The sequence below is a fragment of the Mastigoproctus giganteus genome, chromosome 13 (genome assembly GCF_048544385.1).
Source record: "Mastigoproctus giganteus isolate SK-2022 chromosome 13, ASM4854438v1, whole genome shotgun sequence".
Lineage (NCBI taxonomy): Eukaryota > Metazoa > Arthropoda > Arachnida > Uropygi > Thelyphonidae > Mastigoproctus > Mastigoproctus giganteus.
In genome coordinates, this window is record NC_143587.1 from 147985911 (window position 1) to 148011041 (window position 25131).

The 25131-nt window shown below is 36.7% G+C and overlaps 1 protein-coding gene across 1 annotated transcript in view; it reads left to right on the plus strand.

Annotated features, from left to right (window-relative positions):
• LOC150076513 (muscle calcium channel subunit alpha-1-like) overlaps positions 1-25131 on the plus strand; it is a 1171392-nt gene that overhangs the window by 550186 nt on the left and 596075 nt on the right. Inside the window, exon 18 of the mRNA XM_090387375.1 lies at positions 6035-6218. Within this exon, the coding sequence (XP_090243501.1) occupies positions 6035-6218 (184 nt within the window). The remainder of the gene's footprint in view (positions 1-6034; positions 6219-25131) is intronic.

Sequence of the window (25131 nt, forward strand, 5' to 3'; positions counted from 1 at the left end):
TCTATTTATCTGACTTTAATGAAATTTGGAATGGCTTGATAAATCTTTCTCTGTTGAACAAAACATATAATTTCACAAAAATCCCTCCACTGGGAGTCCAGTTGTTACATGCAGCTGGATGGATGGATAGACATATGGACAGATATAGTGAAGACAATAGATGCTTATTTATATATGCTAATGTACCTACAAATACTTATAATTGGTTGAGTGAGAGAAGACAGAGTGATTATCAATGGGCACTTGTTAGCTTTAGTCAGATCTTTCCTAATTTCTCTGTATCTCTCCTGTTGGCTGATGTGATCAATTTCTTTAGTAATTTAATATGCTATATTTAATATGATGGTAATGTTGTCATTATATGTCATTATCTTAAAATTCTTAAAAAATTTAATATTTTAGCAATGACATTAGTAGAGGTATATGATGCAAGGTATATGATGCAATATGATGCAATACGGCCTCCGTAGCCGAGTGGGCAGGAGCGGGAGTGCAGTAGCACACGCTCTTTGAGTAGACCGGGGTTCAAGCCCCTGACTGCTGAATACGGTCGATCTGCCAACCCGCACTGGACCAGCGTGGCAGATTATGGTCCATTTCCCTCAGCATGAATTGTTGAGGAGGCTTCCACCCTGCAGTGGGTTGATAATGGCTGCACTTTACTTTTTACTTTTATGATGCAAGAAAGCAAGCTTATACAGCATCAGTCAAAAAAAAAAAAAAAAAATTAATAATAAAACCCTTCACATTTCACCTGTCCATTCACTCCAAAAGTTTGTCCACTTCTTCCTTGAATTTATTTAAGCTATCAACTTCCACAACGACAGATGGAAATTTGTTCCAGCAATCAACTACCCACTGGCTAAAGGCAAATTTCTTTACATCTGTTTCATTAATACCCCCTCAATTCCATCAGCATTGAGCCTGCTCAATCCACTCAAGGCCTTATACACCTCAGTCAGATCACCTCGCAGGTGCCTTGTCTCACTGCAATTTGCAGAACTTAAGCCATTTTCATTTTTTTTTTCATAAGGGCACCCCTTTGTTCCCCTCACCGGAATTGTTGCCCTTCTCTGTACTTGTTCTAGCAACTCTACATCCTTCCTAAAATGAGGCTTCCAGACCCGTATGCAGTGCTAAAGGTTTGGCCTGACCATTGCCTTATACAAGGGGATAATCACCTCTCCTTATCCCTGCTAGCAAAATTCCTGTATATCATTGACAAGACCCCATGACTGACTCTGGCAGCTTGTCTGCACTGCTCAGAAAACTTCATATCTGACTGCACAATTACCCCCAGGTCTCTTTCATTCTCCACTACCCTGAGTGTAATGCCACCCAGTTGGTACATTTCTCTGGGGTTACTGCTACATATGCAGTACTTTGCATTTGTCAATGTTAAACTTCAGTTGCCACTTCTCAGCCCATCTGCCCAACTTTTCCACATCCTGTTATTATTAACAATCTTGCCAACCTTTGTATCATCTGCAAACTTTGACATTAAGCTTGATACACCTTCATCAATATCATTGATAAATATACAAAACAACAATGGGCCCAACACCGAACCCTGGGAGACACCACTAATAACATCAGTCCATGAAGAGCAGTGTCCCTTGATTACCACTCTCTGTCTTCTCCCACTCGACCATCCTTTTATCCATTGTAGCAACTTGCCCTTAATACCATACTGCTCCAATTTGTACAGTAGTCTTCCATGTGTAACAGTATCAAAAGCTTTCCTGAAATCCAAGTATATGATATCAAAATTATTTTTTGCATCCAGGTCCTTTGTGGCCATATCATAGTATCCAATCAAATTGGTCAGACATGACTTCCCTTTAAACCCATGCTGTGTCTGAATTATTACTGCTGTCTTCTCTAGATGATCCTGCAATGGTTCTTTAACCAGTGACTCCATTATTTTCCCTGGAACAGTCAAACTAACAGGTCTGTAATTACTCGTGTCACCCTTTGAACCCACTTTGAATTGGAGAGACATTTGCACAACTCCAGTCCATGGGGACCTCTTCTGAATCCAAGTAAGCTCTCATAATTATGGCAAAGGGTTTGCTTACTTCTTTTACTGCCTCCTTTAATATAACTGGATAGATCCCATCCACCCCAGGTGCCTTCCTTATATTTAACTTCAACAATTTCTCCTCCACTTTGCTCTCAGTTATTACAAAATAATTTAGCTCCCTGTTAGAGCTTGATATCAATCTCTTCAAGTTATTCAAGGAGGAGAGGACCAATACTGGCCCTCTCCTCCTTGAATAACTCTTCATGGGTGAATGTTGATGCAAAATACTTATTAAGTTTGGCGCTATCTGAGAATGACCTGTTTTTCTTTGCGTCCTATGCTAAAGATTTCTCGTAATCTGCCTTTGCTTGCCTAACCTCCTTTATGACTTGATTATAGACTAGCTTTTACCTACCTTAGACTTCTGTGTTGCCTGATAATTTATATGTTTCCCATGCATTTTTCTTCTTTGCCACAAGTCTCAATCAATTCAAACTTGCTTAATCAATTCAAAATCCTTTTGAATCCTCTTAAATCCTCTTTGAATGAATTGAGCATACACAATCCATTGATAACCTTAAACATCTCATTCATATTACTTCGCAGTGCCTGGTTTCCAGCCGTTGCAATTTGCAGAACTGAAGCCTTTCTTGGTAAGAGCACCCATTGTTCCCCTGACCAATCTTGTTGCCCTTCTCTGCATCAGTTTCAGCAGATCCACATCCTTTCTAAAATGAGGCCTCTAGACTTGTCTGCAGTAATCAAGATGCAACTAAATATATTGCCTTATACAATAAGATAATTGCCTTCTTATCCCTTCAAACAAAATTCATTTATATCTTTGACAAAACCCCATGAGTCTTGTACATCAAGGAACTTCATGTGATTCACAGATACCCCAAGTTATTTTCATTTTCCATTGCCCTGAGTCTAGCACCACATAGTTGGTGCATTAACCTGAGATTACTGCTACTCATATAGAGTACTTTATATTTGTCAATGTTAAACCTCAATTGCCATTTCTTAGTCCAACTGCCTAATTTTTATTTATCTTGTTGTAGGTAGCATACTGTCATTACTGTTAATTAACCACACTATCAACTTTATAACCTGCAAACTTAGACATTAAGCCTGATATACCTTCATCAATATCATTAATACTGATGCCCCTCAAAGATTTTTCATTAATACTATATTAATCAGTACCATTAACACTGAAGTCCCTCAAGGATTCGGTGCTACAAATCCTTGAGGGACTTCAGTAATGACATTAGTCCCTGAAGAGCAGTGTCCATTGATAACAACTCTGTCTTCTCTCTCTCAACCATCCCTTTATCCATAGCAGTAACTTGCCCTTATTGCTGCACTGCTCAGATTTTTATAGCAGTTTTTATATGCAGCAGTAAGCTTTCCTGAAATTCAAGTATATGATATCAAAATTATTTTTTGCATCCAGTTCCTTTATGACTGCATCATAGTATCTAATCAAATTGGTCAGACAAGATTGCCCCTTGGAAAACCCATGCTGTGACTGAAGTATAACTGCACTCCTGTCTAGATATAAAATTTTTTCCTTCTCAGTATCATTTATTTCAGTAAGTTGAGATATAAATATAATTTATAAGACAATTGGTATTTTTAAATATTTAAGGCGGAAGGGAATGATAATATCTCTGAGAAAGATAAACGAAATTGACTAACCAACAAAAAAAAATTTGGTTGAACTGTCATTTTACTCTTAAATGGATATGAACTGTAAATGCACAAGGAAAGTCTACTTCAAAAACAAACAAGTCCCTTATGCAAACTTACATTGTCAGATTTCAGATATAAAATTGCAATTGAGAATGAAATTTCTGAACAATCTAGTAAAAGAATGATTCTTGATGTTGGTCTGTGGTATTGTCTTCCAGATTTTAATTGATATTTCTGCTGACACAATGCTTGGCACGAGTGGGTTTTGCTGGCACCACAGTCTCCTGTGGGATAATATTTTATTATTATTTTTTTCTTGTATAGCGTTTAGCTCAATTTAGGATAATACATCATTCTGTGTTGTAAAGTCATTTTGTCTTCTTTTATCTTTAATTTCTTCTCTATCTTACTTTATCTTTTTGATCTTGTAGCATCTTTTCTCCTCATTTTTGAGATAGGTTTATATAGCCACGTTGGAATGTGAATTTTTTCCCTTCTCTCTTCCCCCCATTGTTTTGCTATTCTTAGTGTTGTGGGATTTTCCATTTTTCCTGAGTGCTCATCAGAAGTCAATACATGATAGATCCAACCCGACTACCTATGAACAGTGCATGCATAGTTTTAGCCTTCATGTCATGAGTGAGCTCTGGGAAGCAGCCTTCTTGGTGATGGCTGCTTCCAAGTAGCAAAGTGGCCAGAATCAAATCAATGACACACACACACACACACACACACTGCACAAACATAGCACAATTCACATTTCTAACCTTTTCCAGGAATATGTATGATCACAGTGTACTACAGCAGAGTTGAACTAATGTTTAGGAGCTACCCTGCATAAAGTAAAATAAATGTCCAGTAACTCTAATATACCTACTACTCTGTCCTACTACTACTATTAGTACTACTCTGTCCAGTAACTCTAATATACCTACATAATACCTACTGGTCACTTGGAGTGGAGCTTCAGAATTCTGGGCTTAATATCTCAGTTAGAGAAAAAATTCAAATTTGTAAGGCAGTGTTGGATTTTATCACACAAGTATACTTCCATGAAGAGAGTAATACATTTCTTCATGAATTAGTGTCAAATCCAAATTCTTCACATTATAACAATTGCAGAGAAAACAGAATTAAAAACAGTATAAAAACCAAATTAATAAAAATTGCCCACCATAGAGCAGATTTACACACATTTTTCCTATCATTATATGAGTTTATACACAATTTTTTTTAATAATTGGCTGATAAACTGGAATGCCTGATAATGTGGTTTTTCCGGAAATGTACTGTAGGTAGATTAGTCTTCAAACTGATCCCACTAAATATGGTGGGATCAGTTTGAAGACTAATTGATGTTATTTTAGTTGAAGATTGAAAAAGGATAGCCAAAATACTTTCTGCTCTTGGTTAATTTATAAGTGCTTCTGTGATCACAGAGTGCCCGAGTGAAACATATCCATTCCTTTCTATTTTTCTTTCTTACTGTTTTTTAGTTTTTATTATTATTATTTTTCATTTCCATTTTTGAAGGTATTAGATTATTTTTGGACAAGGAATGCATTCTGATATCCTTTTTTTTCCTTCTTCTTTCATCTTCACCGTTAGCATTAGTAGAGACATATGATGCAAGAAAGCAAGCTTATACAGCATCAGCCAAAAATAAAATAAAAAATTCCCATTTTTTTCACCCATTCATTCACTCCAAAAGTTTGTCTAGTTCTGTCTTGAATTTATTTAAGCTGTCTGCTTCCACTACTTCCACAATAACAAATGGAAGTTTGTTCCAGAAATCCACCATCCATTGGCTAAAGGCAAATTTCCTCCCATCTGTTCTACAACTGTCTTTCCTCAGTTTGAATTTATGCCCCCTTAGGTTCATAATCTGAGCAGGAGGAAGAATCCCATCAGCATTGAGCTTGCTCAAACGCTCAAGGCCTTATACACCTCAATCAGATCACCTTTAATATCAAGTCACATAATAATTAAATTTCTCTCACTCCCTTCCATATTATTATGTAATACCCTAAAATGCAAGGTACTTTTTAGTACCTTCCAAATTCCCGTATTCCGTGTTTGCAAATTAATGGCTTGTACCTTTGTAGTTTAGCAAAAGGAAACACTTCGGTTTATATTGATGAGCATGTCCCTATTGTTGGCTTCTCACTGATGAAGTACAAACTGTCACAGATCTGGCTTATTAGCAAGTTTTTGGAGAATGAGACTTTTGCTCATTAGTGAAGATTACGTTGAAATTTACTGAGACCTCAGCATAAATTTATGAAATATCACACATTCAGTATTTTCTTAATTTAGATGGAGAAGAAGAAGATCACCAAGAGGAAGATGAAGAAGGCAATGAAGAAGAGGATGATGATGATGACGACACAGCTACTGTGTCTACTGCTCGTCCCCGTCGTCTTTCAGAAATCAATATTCCCACCAAGATAAGACCCATTCCTGCCTATAGTTCATTTTTCATATTTTCACATACAAATAGGTATGTATCATTTAAATATTATGATCTATGCATAAAAGCATTACACATTAAACTGTTTTTCATTTTACAGGATTGAATGAAGACATTTTAAATTACTTATGTAATATGGAGCACCATCTTGGTAAATAAAAAAGAGTGATTGAATAGAGTAAATAAACATTATCATGGCATTCCCATAATTTTATGACTGAAGGGTACTGCCAGTAGCCTGAAGCCAAAAATGCTGCAGGTAAAAATTTTAGTTTATTTAACCCTCTAACTAGCATATACCTAAAAGTCTCACCATCTTTCATATGTGTCCTCCACTATACACACCATGGAAATGTTTGGAATAAAGATAAAAAAAATTATTTAAAATTGGGCAGTTCTTAATGTATTCATTATCTTGACAGTAGATTTAGAAAAAATAATATATCATTTTTTAATTACTATTTTAATTTATTTTACTAAATTAACATTAATCTTTAAATTTAAAAAATGTAAAGAATTTTTTTTAAAGAATTTATGAGCCACATTTGATCCTACTGCTTTCCAACACTTGATTAAATTTCTGCAATCAAGCACATGGTATGTATGAATTAGATTGCAAATAAAGTCAACAATAAATTTGAAAATGAAATCAATATTATTATGGCAGTGTAATAATAAAGGCCTACTATTTTATTTTTTTGTATTGTGGACAATAATCACAATCATATGGAATTGAAATGCCAATGCATTCAAAAATATTATCAATATCAGTGGCCCATTAGTGACTGCTATATTTGGCATGCCAAGCTGTGCCAGCTATAGTCCTAAAAAAATAACTATAGCACTAAAAAAATGTCAAGAAAACTTATTAAAATAAGAATTCCACTTACACAATCAGCTGAGCAGAATGTAAAGTCCACTTAATATTAGTGAAACAACAGTTGACCAAACAGTATTAACGAAAAACTTGTAATGCAAGTTGTTATCCACCAAAAAATTGCAATCCAACTAACACACTGCAGACTGAAAGAACGATACATAAGATATAAAATCAAAACCAAAAATAAGTTATTGTTAGACATTTTCATCCCCCTAGAAGTAATTTTTCTGACTTACTCGTGATGTTCATTTTTATTACAAACACATGGTTCTTTTCAAATTACAACAAAATCAGGGATGTAGATCGAAAGCCAAAACTATTCTGAAGGAATATTAAAATTCACACTTGCATCACTTTGATGCCAATTTAAATTTTGAAGATTTTCATTTGTTGGCATTTTGATTATGCTAACATGGCTCTTGCTGGATTGAAAAGTATTTGATAGAACTAGGAACACTCCAAACAGAAGGGTGATTTCTAGTTTAAACTAGAAAATTATATTAAGCATTTTATAGTTTAAACAGAAACAAAAAAAATGTTATCATCAGGGATGTGGATCGTTAAAATAATTTTCATGCTTTTAAGGAATGAAGAACAGCATTGTTTTTTTCTTTACTTGCTGCTATAATTTTTAAGTGCACAAGTGGTCTTCACTAGTGAATGCATGTGCTGTAGTTTGGTAGTCTGTATCTTTTGAAAGTACTAAGAAAGCGTTCCGATTCTTTTCTCTAACAATGCATATTATTTTGAATGTTTGGTGCTTTTTTTTCATAGACCTCAAAAGTTTAATTTCTGCCGTGTGCTCAAGTGCAGAGACTTTGTTTTTTGATGGGTCTCTCAATCTGAGCTCTACTGGAATTAATTTATGGTTCTTGTTTTTCAGAATCAAAAACAGAATGAACCTCACATTAATCTCTTTAGTGCTGCAAGCTTGATGAATTGGACAGTGTGCCATCCATAACTGTTAGTAATGTAAGAGTTAAAATTCGACACCTGGGAAATGAAACACAGTACAACCTTGATATAATGTGGATGTCAAATGGCAACTTTAATACATGAACTCTAAGCAAAGAGCATTACATCCAAAAAAATTTTACCATTTTTTCACAAAAAAAGTTTTTTTTAACCTAATTACAGTTTACTTAGTAACTAAATACCTTATTTACTAATGTTTTATAAGGTATAGAGACTAAAAGACATAAAACATTAAAGTTTATATCATTCCCTTTACATTCTACTAATACACAATTCTGTTATGGGGTTATGTTTTACACATCTGTTATGAAATAGTCATGCAAATTTTTGCTGGAACTGATGACAGTATTTTTTCAATACACAGTTCTTAATAGTGGTCAGATGCAATAAATGAATATGTTCACTATCACTCTGATGTTCTAACCATGCCATCACTTCAATGTTTTCAAGCACTGTTCATTTCTGGTGCTTTTTCCTGACACAAGTCATCCACATTATCGTCTGCTTCGCTAAAAACCATGAAGCGAAAATAGCCTGCGTCATCTAAGCATTTAAGCTATTTTTATAAATTATTACACATTATTTTTATAATTTATCTTTATTTATTTATTTGATAAATTTCAGGTGTTGGTCAGAACATCAAAGGCAGATATTGTTGGAATATCAGAGACGTGGTGTCACAAAGATATAAGGAATGCAGAATTGGAATTTGGGGAGTACAATGCGTACAGGAAGGATAGACAGGATAGGAAGGGAGGAGAGGTTATGCTATTAGTTAAGAAACACATAAAATCTAAGGAAGTGCAGCCAGTTAACATGAGTAGACAGTCAGTTTGGTGTCATATAAGCACTGGGAAAGCAAAATTGAGAGTAGAAGTATGTTATAGGTCAAATGACTCTGATGAGTATAATGAACAACTGAACAGAGAAATAGAGTGGGGCAGTAAATCAAATTGTCTTATAATATGGGATTTCAATTTCCCAGATATTGACTGGAACTTGTGAGTTGGTCATTCACACACTAGCAAGGCTTTTGTGGATTTATAGGATGATTGTTTTCTACAGCAGCATGTTTGAGAGGCAACTAGAGGGAGTAATACTCTTGATCTGATTATCAGTAGTGATTCTTCATGCATTAAGAATCTGCAGATAAAGGAACTACTAGATGGCATTGATCACAGTTTACTGATGTGGGATTTACTTAAAGAGGTAACTACCATTGGGGTAAAGGGAAGAGTTTTTGCTTTTGTAAAGGTGACTATGGTGGTCTGAGACAATTTTTAAATTCTATACAGTGGGACCAACAGCAAATTCTAAATGGGAAGCATTCAATGAATTAATCATGGAAGCTACTAGGCTTTTCTTACCAATTAAGAAATATTGTTCAAAGTTTAGGGCTAAATAGATGTCAGATAAACTAATGAGACAGGTGGCAGAGAAGAAAAATGCATGGGATACATATAAATTAACAGGTGACACAGAAGCCTATGGTAGATATAAGCTGGTCTGTAATCAAGTCACAAAGGAGGTTAGGCAGGCAAAAGCAGATTACGAGAAATCTTTGGCAGAGGATGCAAAGAAAAACAGCAAAGAGTTCTTTACTTATATAAACTCTAGAAGGAAAAGGATGAATCAGATTGGTCCACTTGATATCGGTGGTTCAACTATTGATAATTCTGCTCAGGTACCTAACAAACCGGCACGCCTCCGTAGCCAGGTGGGAAGGAGCAGCAGTGCGTAGCACACGCTTCTTGATTAGACCGGGGTTCGATCCCGTCACCACCAAATACGGAGGATGCGGAAAGGTCAGGGAATGACCACCGCATATTCCCGGAGCAATATGGCCTTAGTTGCTAATGCTCCTAAAAAAAACCCAAATAACCTAACAAACTGAATGAGTATTTCATATCTGCATTTATGCATGAGGGGAATGGGAATGCCAGAGGTGTATTAAACTCTGGCAGTGAGATAAATGATTTTGGAATAACTCAGAGCAAAGTGGAGGAGAAACTGTTGAAGATAAACATAAGAAAGGCACCTGGGGAGAACAGGATCTATCCAGTTATATTAAAGGAGGCAGCAAAGGAAGTAAGCAAAACCCTTAGCCATAATTATGAGAGCTTCCTTGGACTTGGGAGAAGTATCCATGGACTGGAGATGTGGAAATGTGACCCCAATTCACAAAGGAGGATAAAAGGGCGACACAAGTATTTACTGACCTGTTAGTTTAACTTCTGTTCCAGGAAAATTAATGGACACACTGGTTAAAGAAGCACTGCAGGATCATCTGGACCAGATTTCAGTTATAGCTGGGACACAGCATGAGTTTGTTAAGGGGAAGTCTTGTCTGACCAATTTGATTGAATTCTATGATGTGGTCACAGAGGAACTGGGTGCAAAGAATAATTTTGATATCATATACTTTGATCTTAGGAAGGCTTTTGATTGTGTTGCACATGGAAGACTGCTGCACATATTGGAGCAGTGTGGCAAATTGCTGCTATGAGTAAAAGGATGGTTGCGTGGGAGAAGACAGAGAGTAGTAATCAATGGTCACTGCTCTTCGTGGACTAATGGTTGATATGTTATTTAATGGCACAAGGGCTGCTAAGGCCATATTGTGCCTTTGTGGACTAATGTTATTAGTTGAGTCCCCCAGGGTTTAGTGTTGGGCCTATTGTTGTTGTCTGTATTTATTAATGATATTGATGATGGAATAACAGGCTTAATGTCTAAGTGTGCAGACGACACAAATGTTGGCAGGGTTGTTAATGACACTAATGACAGTATGCTACTGCAACAGGATCTAGAAAAGTTGAGCCAATGGGCTGAGCAGTGGCAACCAAAGTTTAACATTAACAAATGTAAAGTATTGCATATGGGTAGCAGTAACCCCAGAGTAACATATCAACTGTGTGTTACTACATTGAGGGTGGTAGAGGATTAAAAAGACCTGGGGGTAATTGTGCAGTCAGATATGAAGTTTTGTGTAGTGGAGGCAGTCTGCAAGATTAGCTTGTGGTGTCTTGTCATTGATATACAGGAGTTTCTCTACCAGGGAAAAGGATGTGATTATCCCCTCGTATAAGGCAATGGTCAGGCCACACCTTGAGTACTGTAAACAGGTCTGGAGGTCATATTTTAAGAAGGATGTAGAGTGCTGGAATGGGTACAGAGGAGGGCAACAAGATTAGTTAATGGAACAAAGGGTTACTCTTATGAAGAAAGGCTTAAGTTTTGCAAATTACAGAGTCTGGAGGATAGGCACCTGTGAAGTGATCTGATTGAAATGTATAAAGCCTTGAATGGTTTGAGCAGGCTTGATGCTGATGGTATTCTTCCTCTTGCCCAGATTAATCGCCTGAGAGGATATAAATTCAAATTGAGGAAAGATGATTGTAGAATAGATGTGCAGAAATTTCCCTTTAGTCAGCAGGTGGTTGATTGTTGGAACAAACTTCCATCTGGCATTGTAGAAGTTGACAGCTTAAATAAATTCAATCAGAACTAGATAAACATTTGGAGCGAATGGGAAGGGTGTTTTTTGGCTGATGCTGTATAAGCTTGCTTTCTTGCATCATATGCTACTACTAATGCTAAATCACAGGCAGAGATTTCATGTTGATATACTTAAAACACTGAGGACTTTGACTTTTTCCAGTGCAGAATTTCTTTAACTTGTGATTTTCAGTCTTGTTCCACTCTTTGTGTGCAGTAATTCTCTCTTTGTTAGTTTTCATACCCGCTTTGTCAGAAGTTTATAGTACAGTTCTGTTTCATCACAGTTGCGCAACTTTTCATCATAATGTGACTCAAGATGAATTCACCATCTTGAGTTACATTATGCAGAAATTCAGAAACTCTTCTGCTGTTGTAATGTCACCAGATGCAGATTTGCCCACAAGATTAACCTGGGATATCCTATAATGAGGCTTCTATCTCCAAATACCACCATTCAGAAGCTTTAAATGTGTCATCGTCTCCACCAGTTCCTGTGTTTTCAAAATTTCTCCATTTATCTGTACTTCTCTACTATGTTTTGTAGAAACCACTTGTATAAGCATTGGTCCACATCACTATTTTCACAAGTTTAGTTTTCTTTCTTTAGAGACTACTTCATCTAAAGAATCAATGAATGAATACAATTTTTCATCGAACCTTCTGGAATTCCACACTTGTGAAATATATTACATTTTCTTTTGCCACTCTTAACTCTTTCAATAATCTTTTAACTTTTCTTCAACTGTATAATTTATTTTCTTTTGGTGGCCATTACTTCAGTTCTACTGATTTACTAATTTTGCCATATCAAAACCAAACTGTCCAGCCTATTGTAGTACTGAAGTGAACTAATTTCATGTATATTTTTGTCTAGTTTGCTATCCTAAATGTAACTTCTAGTTGAAGAAAGGATGTCATTTGCTGTTGTTTAATAAAAAATTACTTTGTAACTAGTGTAATGCACTTGATGAATGGTAACCATTTCCCATACAGAGGTAGCTGTTTGTACTTAGCATTTCACTGATATACTAATTTATTTTATATCTTGCTGAAGGAAGAAACTGGGTATCTCCAGTAATTAATCTGTGATGAGTCCTGTTGTTTACAAAAATTACTCTGCAACTGAATATTGAATATATCAAAGCAAATATGAATCCAATTTTTTTCTAATTTCTCCTCTTGGAAATACGCTATTAGATGTATAATAGACATGAGTATATACAGTATTCACTTCTTCCAGTTTCTAATATGAAATTGCTAGTTCTTAGAGGACATGATTCATACCTGCATTATACCGAGGTTGCACTGTAATTAAAATAGGAAGTCTCTATCTCTCTAGCCCCCCTCCCTCCCTCCTTGCTTCCTTGCATATACAAAAATGATTTGAGAACTCAACTTTCAGCTATAACTCTACTATTAACATTAATCCAAGAAGAACAATGCCCATTTATAACTACCCTCTGTCTTCTGCCACTGAACCCACCCTTTATCCTTAGCAGTGACTTGCCCTTCATGTGGATTGGTGTCAAAAGCTTTACTGAAATCTAAATATGTTTAAATTTGCATCCAGTTCTTTTTTTACTATGTCATAACGACTAATCAGGTTGGTCAGACATGGATCCCCCCCACTTAACAAACCCATGCATTGAAATAGAAAATAAACACACGATTGAGGCAATACGTGGAAGAAAAGTTCCTAGAAAAAGGGCCGTGAGCTCTCCTGCAGTCCGTTATGGGGAGATCAAATTAAGTGCTAATCTAAACGAAACAGTGCAGATTGCCTATCCCCGTCCGTTACAGAGAATGTCCGCTAGACAGAAGCTGAAAATGCGTTAAAACCAATGGAGGTGAGTTGGGGAATTTGAAAATGTCCGTTGTAGAGAGAGATGTCCATTAAAGAGAGGTGTCCGTTAGGAGAAGTTTCACTGTATATACTAGGGAACTCTGCTCCCTGCTCGCCTTGCTCGCCAACCCCTGCGCATGCTTTTGTACATAATATGTAGAGGTAAGATGGAGTAAGTCAAATCTTTTCTACGAAAAAGGCACACCTGTCAAAACTCGCTGATCGAATATCTAATATAATACAGTGAAACTTCCCTTTAAACGGACAGCCATGGGGAATGAAAATCTGTTCGTTAAGGAGAAGTGTCTGCTAACAAGAAGTCTGAGGGAGAAAAAAAAAAAAGAAGAAAGAAAAATCGTTAAACATTTAATGTAAAATTAAATTAAAATATATAAAGATTTTGAACAATATTTTTGTAAATAATATACAATTACATACACAAGAGATAAAAATCGTTAAATGTTTAATGTAAAATTAAATTAAATTATATACAGATTTTGCACAATATTTTTGTAAATAATATACATACAATTGTGCTATGCATATTATGACTTTATCTTAAGAAAAATACATACAGTAATCACTTATTTTCTTCTGCGCCTTCTTCCGGCTGATAATTTTGTTTTCAACATTTGTTTGGAGTGAAGAAACCATCGAAAGTCCTTCAGTATCTTCTTCAGCGGCAAAAACATTTTTAAACGATTGATTTGTATGAGCGCTTCTTCTATTTGCATTGGTGGTTCATCGTTAATATGTTCTTTGACAGAAAGACCTTCCATTTCTTCATCCTCATGAGGAACTTCTTGAAAAATATCGATGATAATGTCGTTGATATCTAGAGCACCATCTTCTGTAGTGAGGTTCGAGTCTATATCTTTGTAGCCAGGGTCACTTGTAGCAGAAGTATCGTACATTATCAATAGATGTTGAAGTTCTTGTTCTTCTTGATGTTCCACATTGCTGTTCGCAACTTCAATTTTTGCGTTTGAGAAGCCAGACTTACAAAACAGTTCACGACAGTTTGTTTTCTAATTGCGTTTACTGAAGAGGAAATCCATTGAATCGCATCTAGGATGCTGAGTTTCTTTGCAAGGTCACTCGCACATGTTACCTCATTCATGTTTGCAATGAGATGTCTTAAACATGTTTTCTGTAGTGAAGTTTAAAATATTTTATTATCCCTTGATCCAAGGGCTGACACTCTGCAGATGTGTTTGGTGGCAGAAAAACGATTTGAATGTTGGACAATTCAATGTGCAGGTGAGATGCAGCATTATCCATGAAAAGAATAATTTTTCTGTTTTGACGAATCATGTTTTGGTTAAAGTGACTTATCCATTCGCTTATGATATCTCGTGTCATCCACGCTTTTTTTATTAGACTTCCAGTCAACATTCAAAAGATTCAACTTTATGCCCTTGAAACAACAAGGATTTTGTGGTTTTCCTATAACAAGGGGTTGTTCAAAGTCTCCCAGCATATTTGTACACAATAGTACAGTCAAGCGTTGCTTAGAAATTTTTCCGCCCTGGCACTTTTTGTTTTTTAAACTCATTGTTTTTTCAGGAAGAGCTTTAAAAAACAACCCTGTTTCATCACAGTTGTAAATATCCTTAGCTTCAAAATCATGACATAAATCTTCCAATTTGATGGTCCACTCTGTTACAACCCCAGTATCAACAGATCCACCTTCACCACTTACGGTTTTCCAAGAAATTTTATGCCGAGTTTTGAACGAGTTTTGAACTCCCATAGATTTCACAACCTCCAAAGCGTTTTCCCTAATAATAGGCCCATTAATGGAAATTTTTTTAGCACGTTCACGACAAATTTGAAGTCCAACAGTTTTCGGGAATGATTTTTGAACCTGATCATTTCCGTGTTGCCAAAATTGTTTGAGCAGTTCATTTTTTTTCTTTAGGATTTCGCTTACCTGTGTTTTCCCAATTTTGAATTTTGCAGCGAGATTGCGAACACTATTTTTTTGCCGGTCATACGCATTAATGAGTTCGACTTTATCTTTTAAAGTTAAATGTTTATGAGAAGACATTGTGCACTTCACACGACACTGAACAAAACTGAAAACTGAAACTCAAAAGACGAAAGGCCGACCAAATTCACCCCCCCCTGCACACACCGAATTCATCAGAAGTTTTACACGTGCCTTAAAATTCTTGAAAAAGGGTTTAGAACCGTGACATAAACCTTGATAAAATTCAGAGAATCGGAAATAGAAAATAAACACACAATTGAGGCAATACGTGGAAGAAACATTCCTAGAAAAAGGGCCGTGAGCTCACCCACTGTCCGTTATTGGGAGATCAAATTAAGTGCTAATCTAAACGAAGCAGTGCAGATTGCCTGTCCGCGTCCTTTACAGAGAATGTCCGCTAGACAGAAGCTGAAGGAGGAGCCTCCGTAGCCAGGTGGGACGGAGAAGCAGTGCATAGCACACGCTTCTTGATGTAAACCGGGGTTTGAGCCCGTCACCACCAAATACGGAGGAGGCGGGAAGGTCAGGGAATGACCTCCGCATGTCACCGGAGCAATATGGCCTTAGTTGCTAATGCTCCTAAAAACCAAATAACAAACAGAAGCCGAAAACTCATTAAAACCAATAGAGGAGAGTTGGGGAATTTGAAAATGTCCGTTGTAGAGAGATGTCCATTAAAGAGAGGTATCCGTTAGGAGAAGTTTCACTGTAATTCCATCCCTGTTAAGATTAGCTTGCAGTACCTCTTTAATTTGGCGCCTCCGTAGCCAGGTGGGAAGGAGCAGCAGTGCCTAGCACACGCTTCTTGATTAGACCAGGGTTCGAGCCCGTCACCACCAAATATGGAGGATGCGGGAAGGTCAGGGAATGACCACCGCATATCCCGGAGCAATATGGCCTTAGTTGCTAATGCTCCTAAAAATCCAAATAACAACAACAACAACCTCTTTAACCATTGAATCCTTTATTTTCCCCTTGAACAGAAGTCAAGCTTATAAGTCTGTAATTGCTCACATAACCCTCTAATAACCTTTTGTGAATAGGAGACACATTTCAGTACCTCCTTTCTATACGAACCTCTCCTGATTCCATGGATGTTCTTATAATTATAGCCAAGGGTTTCTTACCTCTTTTTGCTGCTTTCTTTACCAAGAAGGGCCTTAGTTCTGTAAATTGCAGCATCTGGAAACTAGGCACCTGTGAGGTGTTGAAGGCTTTGAATGGTTTGAGCAAGCCCAATGCTGATGGGATTCTTCCTCTTGCTCAGACCACACACACACACACACACACACACACACACACACACACACACACACACACACACACACACACACACACACACAGAGGCACAAATTCAAATTAAGGAAAGAGTTGCAGAATAGATGTGCAGAAGTTTGCCTTTAGCCAGTGAGTGGTTGGTTGCTAGAACTAACTTTCATCTTTTGTGAAAGTTGATAGTTTAAATAAATTCAGGAAAACCTAGACAAACTTACAGGAAATGAATAAGTGAAATGGGAGATATTTTTCTTCTTCTTCGATGCTGTGTAAGCCCACTTTCTTGCATCATTTGCTAATGTAATGCAAATGCAAAACTGATTCAAAATGAGACCCCATCATCCTCAGCTGCCTTAATTACTCTTAGCTTTAGCAATTTCTCTTGCACTTTGTTCTAACTAGGACAAACTAATTTAGCTCCCAGTTATAACTTGGTGTACTTCTGTTGCTCCCCATCTATAAAAATTTCTACACACATGAGAATGTAGATGCAAAATATTTATTTAGTTTGTCAGCAGCCTGAAGAGGATCTTTAATATTATGTATTCATATTTAGTGGGCCAATGTTGTTCATCCCTTTCCTTTTAGAGTTAATATATGTAAAGAATTGTTTTCTGCTTTTCTTTGCATTCTTAGCCATGGCCTTTTCATAATGTACATCAATCCGTCTACCTTCCCCTATGATTGGATGCTGAAGAGGGACTGTAAAGTAGAAAGATCTGAAAAATGCTCACTTCTCATTTTAAAAACTGATCTGCAGTGGGTAAAAATTTTATTTCATTGATTTTCTATCAAATAAATGAAAATTTGTCCCATTGTAGATCAGTTTTAAAATGAGAGGTGAGTGTTTCATGGACGTTTTACCACACTGTCCTTTATTAAACCTGATGTGATGGAAAAAAAAACAGGTAATTTTTGAAATCAGCATTAGAAAATGATTCAGAAACACTTTTATGAGAAAACAATGGTGAATTTTTTTCAAAATGCAGAATAGCGTTAACAATTAAAAATAGTTCATTAGCATAGATATACAAATCATATCGTATTTAAATAGCCTAAGTATTTAAGCATTAAAAAAGCTGTAAATATTTTCTTTCTCATAAAGCAGACATAAGAAAACACCTAAGCTTATAATCCAAAATGATAAATAAATGGAGAACAAAGCTTCTGTTCCAAGGATAGCTAGCCTGCTGATATTTTAGGACATTATTTTATGATAAATTGGAAATGTTTTTTTGCTTAACAAAAATTGTAAGCTGTAGTAAATGACTAGTTGAAGAAAATTGCCCTAATTATTTATAATTATGGAACTTAAATCAATTGATTAATTAATTTAATTAATGTGCCTCAGAATTGAGAGGCACATTAATTTTTTTTTTTTTGTATTTATATATATATATTTAGAAAGTTTAGCATCATAAATTTTGCCATTTCCAGCCTGAATGTCTCAGTAGTGGAAAGTCTGTAGAATAAGTATAATTCTTGAATATTTTCTTTCACAAGGTTCTGTGTGCATGTAATTAACATTGTAGTGTTTTATAAATTCTGTGTAAGACACACTGCTGTCGTAGTTGGGACTACTAAGTGTTATTATTATTGTACTAGCATATTGATCTTGCTATTGTACGAGTATCACATAGTGTTGTGGTGATAGTATGTTTTTTAATTGATATTAAATATAGAACTAGAACAGCATAGCATCACACACAGAACAGTGAAGATGTCTTGGACTCTGGGAGGAATTTCTAGGGACAGTTTCTCTAAGAATCAAGTCCGTATTGCATGCACTGTGGGTAGCATGTTGCTTCAGGCCTGGCAACATACAGTGGGGTGTCCACACCTTTTTCTGGTCACCTAGACAACAGCCAAAAGCAGATGCCTTTTCAGAAACCTATGACATTACATTTCTTTATATGCTTTGAGCAGTTTCTGCACTCCACCTTTGTATTTAAGAGACCTGCAATACCCAAAAAGCTTCCACAAAGCCATTTGAAACCTGCCATTTTAGGTTTTGCCATTTACATTGAGATGTTTTGAAGAAGTTCTCTGGTTGAAGGCTCCACAATAATTCCTTCCCTCTTTCACTTTACATCTTCAAAAATGTTCATTCCTCACTCATATGTGTTTTTTGAGGCTAGTCATATCTGAGATAATGGTCTGTGGTAAAATGACTGTCCTATAGTTATAGTCATAGGCATCAGAAACAAAAATATTTTGCGAATGCTCCTTCCTTGTCCATTACCATACTAGCAACTTTGAGGTCACCACAGGTATTCCATCGATGAGTTCTGTGTTGGGTTGCTTTGAGTAGTGTCTTTATTCTACAGTATTTCTCCTTTAAATGAACTTGCTTTTCATACTATCAATGATAGCCGTGTTTTCCTTTTTAATAAAATGAAAGTTTTAAATATGCAACATGAATATATTAAATTATTGATTGCCAAAACTCTTGAAATGAGGTTAAATGCAGATTCCATAAATGTTCATAGACCTTATATTATTTCACACTCATGGACTTTCATGTGCATGTGTGAACAGTAATTAACACAATGGTTTAGTAAAAATAATCTCATATCAGGTAGTTGATAGGTTTGGGTATAAAAAAAGGGTGGGTATCATCCGCAAAAAACACTTTACTTCTTGTGAGCACGGAGTGTATCCGAATAAGTTTGGTCCCTTAGAAGAAGTTTATAAAATTTTATGATTTTAGATATATTTTAAATCGATGTATATTTATTTTATGCTTCTTAATGTTAAATCCGACAATTGTTTTCAGTTCTCATGTTAACATGCATATTGGTTTGGTTTTTTGGAGATGTTGGCAGCTGTCGACTTCTCCTGGCTTTTCTTGATGTGTTATGTTGGGGATGAGAATTGAATGCATGACAATCTTTTAATACATATTTATTTATATAATTTTAATGTGTTTTTTGTAATTGATTTTATTTAATGTTAAATATGGGACATTTATTCGTATAATTATATAATCACATAATCCTAATGTAAGTTTTGAGAGAATTCTGTTCCTACATAAAGGAATGAGGTTTCTTTTTATAGTTTATAATCAAAGATTTAATTACTGTCAGGGGTAAAGAGAAGGGTTTTTGCTTTTGTAAAGATGACTACAGTGATCTGAGCCAGTTTTAAACTCTATACAGTAGGACCAACCGATGATGTTACCAACAGCAAATTCTAAATGGGAAGCATTCAAAGAATTAATCTTGGAAGCCACTAGGATTTTCATACCAACCAAGAAATATTGTTCAAGGTTTAGGCCTAAATGGATATCAGATGAACTGATGAGATGCATGGCAAAGAAGAAAAATTCATGGGATAGATATAAATTATCAGGTGACACAGAAGAGTATGGTAGATATAAGCTAGTCTGTAATCAAGTCACAAAGGCGGTTAGGCAGGTGAAGGCAGATTACAAGAATTCTTTGGCAAAGGATGCAAAAAAAAAAAAAAAAACCAACAAAGAGTTCTTTACTTATGTAAAATCTAGAAGGAAGGGGATGAACTAGATTGTTCCACTTGATATCAATGGTTCGACTGTTGAGGATCCTGCTCAGATAGCTGGCATATCATCAACTGTCTGAACAGTATTTTTAGTATTTTGAATGAGTGATTTGCATGTGCATATTCATGCATGTGGAGCTATTCAGCGAGGGAAATTCCAGAAGTTTCTCAAACTCTGGCGAGGAGCTAACTGATTTTGTAATAACTGAGAGCAAGGAGGAAGAGAATTTGTTGAAGTTAAATATAAGAAAGGCACCTAGGGTGAATTGGGTTTAACCAGTTATATTAAAGAAGTCAGCAAAGGAAGTAAGGAACCCCTTAGCCATAATTATGAAAATTTCATTGGACACAGGGGAGGTCCCAGTGGACTAGAGAGTGCAAATGTGACCCAAAGGGTTAAAGGGTAGCACAAGTAATTACAGACCTATTAATTTAATTTCTGTTCCAGGGAAATTAATGGAGGCACTTGTTAAAGAAGAACTACAGCATCATCTAGACAAGACTGCAGTAATAATTAAGACACAGAATGGGTTTAAGGGGAAGTCTTATCTGACCAATTTGATTGGATAGTACTAGTATTAGTAATGGCCGCACGGTGCAAGAAAGCCTATGGCTTATGCTGCACCAGCCAAAAAAAAAAAAATCCGAACAAAACAATGATAAAAACAAACAAACAAAAAAAAAAATAATAATTAATAAAAAAAAAAAAGGAAATTAAACCTATCATCCTATGCACTTCCCTTACCCGAAAGTACTATCCAGATGACCTTTGAATTTCCCCAAACTGTCGGCCTCTACCACCCATGAAGGCAACTTATTCTAGTAATTTATAACTCGCTGGCTAAAATAAAACTTCCTGCAGTCCAATCTAAACATTTCCCCCCATAACTAGAATTTATGTCCCCTAGTTCTAGCATCATTTATAGTCTTGAAAATTTCGTCCTCATTCATTTTACCGATGCCTCTCAGAGCCTTAAACACCTCAATCAAATCTCCTCTAAGGTGTCTAGTTTCCAAACTCTGCAACCCACATATTCGAAGTCTTTCTTCATAAGGACGCCCTTTTGCCGATCTCACCAGGCGAGTGACCCGTCTTTGCACCCTATCAAGAAGCTCGATGTCTTTCTTTAGGTGCGGTCTCCATACTTGAACATAGTATTCCAAGTGTGGTCTAACATAAGCCTTATATAATGGGATTATCACATCCCTATCTCTACTTGCAAAAGTTCAATAGATCATCAATAGGACACCATGGGCCTTCCTTGCAACCTGTTTACAATGCTCAGAGAATTTCATGTCTGACCGTATCGTAACACCCAAGTCCCTTTCCTCCAGTACTGGGTTTAGTTGAACTCCACCAAGTGAATAAGTTATTTTGGGATTACTGTCTCCCATGTGTAATACCTTTGTTGGATTAAAGCATAGCTGCCATTTTTCTGACCATTCCTGAAGTCTATCTAGGTCTCTCTGAAGAAGCTCAGCTTGACAGTGATCATTAATTACTCTACCAATTTTAACGTCATCTGCAAATTTAGACATCACGCCCTCTATCCCTTCATCAATGTCGTTTATGAAAATTAAAAACAACAGTGATCCTAATACTGATCCTTGGGGAACCCCACTTCTTACATCAACCCAATCTGAGGAATAGCCATTTATCACAACCCTCTGCCTCCTTCCCTGAAGCCATCCTTTTATCCATCTAAGAATTTTCCCAGTGATCCCAACCTGTTCCGGCTTATAAAGCAACCGCTCATGTGAGACTGAGTCAAAAGCTTTGCTGAAATCTAAATAAACAATGTCGAAATTATTCCCTAAATCCAGCTCATGAGTGACCCTTTCGAAATAGCGAACCAGATTTGTTAAACATGATTTTCCCTTTACAAAACCATGCTGAGTATCCTTGAGAATTTCAATTCGATCCAAATGATCCTGAATTCCACCCTTGATCATTGCCTCCATGATTTTCCCTACTACTGAAGTCAGACTGACAGGTCGATAATTTCCAACTTACTTTTAGAGCCACCCTTATGTATGGGAGATACATTTGCACTTTTCCAATCCAAGGGAATCTCCCCAGAGTCTGGTGATGCTCGCATAATTAGCCTCAATCATTCAATGCACTCGCTTGCCGCCTCCCTTAAGATTATAGGGTATATTCCATCAACTCCAGGAGCCTTACTGGTCTGTAGGCTCGAAAGTTTTTTCATTAAATAATCTTGCGAAATTTCAATATCATTAATTACATATTTTTTAACTTCGCTCCCACAATTTCCCATTGCCACAAAAGGCTTTTCATTTGTAAATATCGATGCAAAATAACTGTTGAGTTCATCAAACAGTTATTTAACACTATCCCCTTTCCCTTACATAAAGGTCTGATCTGGTTTGTCCTGCTCTTCCTGGCATTTATATATGTGAAGAATTCTTTATCCCCCCCCCTCTTTGCTCTGTTTGCTAGTGATTTCTCATAAACTGCCTTTGCCTGTCGAACATTTTCTGTGGCTCTATTACACATCACCTTGTAGCTGTTATAGGCTTCAGTACTTTTTATTGCTCTGTAACCTTTCCATGCCACCTTTTTCTGCTCAAGTAATGCGGCAACTTCACTATTCATCCAGCTTGGAACCCTCCTCTTGGAGTATTTTTTTAATGGTATATAAGCATTCAAGGCATCTGTGATTAATGTTTTAAAAGCGTACCACAGTTCAAATGTATTCATTTTCTGCACGATATCTACCCAGTTAATAGAGGCCATGTAGTGCCTTAAGGCAATGTAGTTTCCTTTTCTGAAATTAAAACCCATTCCTTTGCCTTTTTACTTCTGCTACCTCTCTCGTCATCATCCACCGTAGAACTCCGTGATCACTTCCTGCTACTGGTTCCTCTACTGTCAGCCCTGTTATGTCATCTGATTCATATGTGATGATGAGGTCTATGATATTCTTTTCTCTAGTGCTTTCCCTGACATGTTGATACAAATAACAGTCATCTAGTTGATTTAAAAATTTTGTTCCCCATGTCGAGTTTCCTTCCCATTTACTCCAATCAATTAGAGGCAAATTGAAATCACACATAATAAGGCATTGACGCTTACTTGCCCATTCCATTTGCATGTAGAGGCTTTTGTCATAATCTTCACAATCACCTGGTCTGTAGATTACTCCTACTCGCGTTATACCTTTGTTTCCAACTATCTCACACCATACAGACTCTATACTAGCATGTGAAATGTCTGAATCTGGGAAAGCTATCGTCACACTCAGGCTGCTTCTGAGTGCGACGATAAGAAGCATTACCCCACCACCCCTTCTATCTATCCTATCCTTCCTAAATACATTATACAAGCCGTACTTAAACTCATCATCCCCAATTTCCGGGTGGCACCACGTCTCTGTAAGCCCTATTATGTCCGCGTTACTTGTTTTAACTAGCACTTCGAATTCACTCATTTTATTGACAGCCACTTCTAATGTTACTGTATAAACAATTAAGATTTACTGTTCTTGTATATTTCACAACTCTAACACAACCCTTGAAGTTTCTTAGGCTCTCTTCCCTGATATTAGTTCCCACTCACGTGAAACGTTTCTGCCCCCAGAACATCTAGATAATACGTCCAGTTGGGGTAACAGATAAGAACTCTGACGGTATGTGCAAGAGTTACTTTGACCAATATTATCAGATAAACACGTGTCAGTATTACCCACATCCTCCCTAACTAGCAGTTTCCCTGAACCGTTAAGGTATCCTCAATAATACTGGCAAAAACGTTTGCACCACCTTTGTTTAAGTGTACCCCGTCTCTATAAAACATATTCCTTCTACCTACAAGTGTGGGCCATGCTGATAGAAATTTCCCCCCTAAAGCCTTGCAGATTCCTTCAAGTCTTGAGTTAATCCACAAGGCTCTTAACATATAATCCCTCATATCGTGTCTGGGCAGAATTGCAGACACATAGACATTATGGCCTAGCTTGTGACATTTCCTCAGCATGGTCCTGTATTTTTCCAACAAATCGTCAGATCGTGTACGTTTAATATCATTAGTCCCACATGAATAATAATATTCTCTTTACCCCCTTTAAAATCTGACAATCTGTTGGTGACATCATCAATGGTCACAAAGGAACTGGATGCAAAAAATAATTTTGATATCATATACTTGGGGTTTAGAAATTTTTTGATACTGTTGCAAATGGAACACTACTATACAAATTGGAGCAGTATGGTGTTAAGGGAAAGTTCCTACAATGGAAAAAGGGATGGTTGAGTGGGAGAAGACAGAGGGTGGTAATAAATGGACACTGCGTTTCATGGAATAATGTTTGGTGTTGGGTCCATTGTTGTTTTCTGTATTTAATAATGATACAACCCCAGGGGCTCACATCTGGTGAGTATGGGCTTGGCACACCCAGTGTCCTGAGCTGAATATCATCATTCTTCTCTATCTTTGTGATTCCATTCTACTTTTGACTCTCTCTCTCTCTCTCTCTCTCTCTTTCACACACACACTCAGGGTAACTCAGAATTTTTTTTTTTTATCTGGTGCAGCGTAAGCCTCAGGCTTCCGTGCACTTGGCTAGTAATAATAATAATAATAATATCGATGAAGGTATATATCAGACTTAATGTACAAGTTTGCAGAAAATATGAAGTTGGCAGGGTTGATAATGACATGAATGACAGTACGCTATTGCAACAGGATCTTGAGCAGATGGGCTGAGAGATGGCAACTGAAGTTCAACATTGACAAATGTAAAGTACTACCATTTACCCCCCCCCCCCCCCGAATAACATATTGACTGTGTGGTACTGCACTCAGGGTGGTAGAGAATTAAAAAGACCTAGGGGTAATTGTGCAGTCAGATATGAAGTTTTCTGAGCAGTGCACACAGTCTGCAAGAGTAGTTCATGGTGTCTTTTAAATGATACACAGGAACTTTTCTAGTAGGGA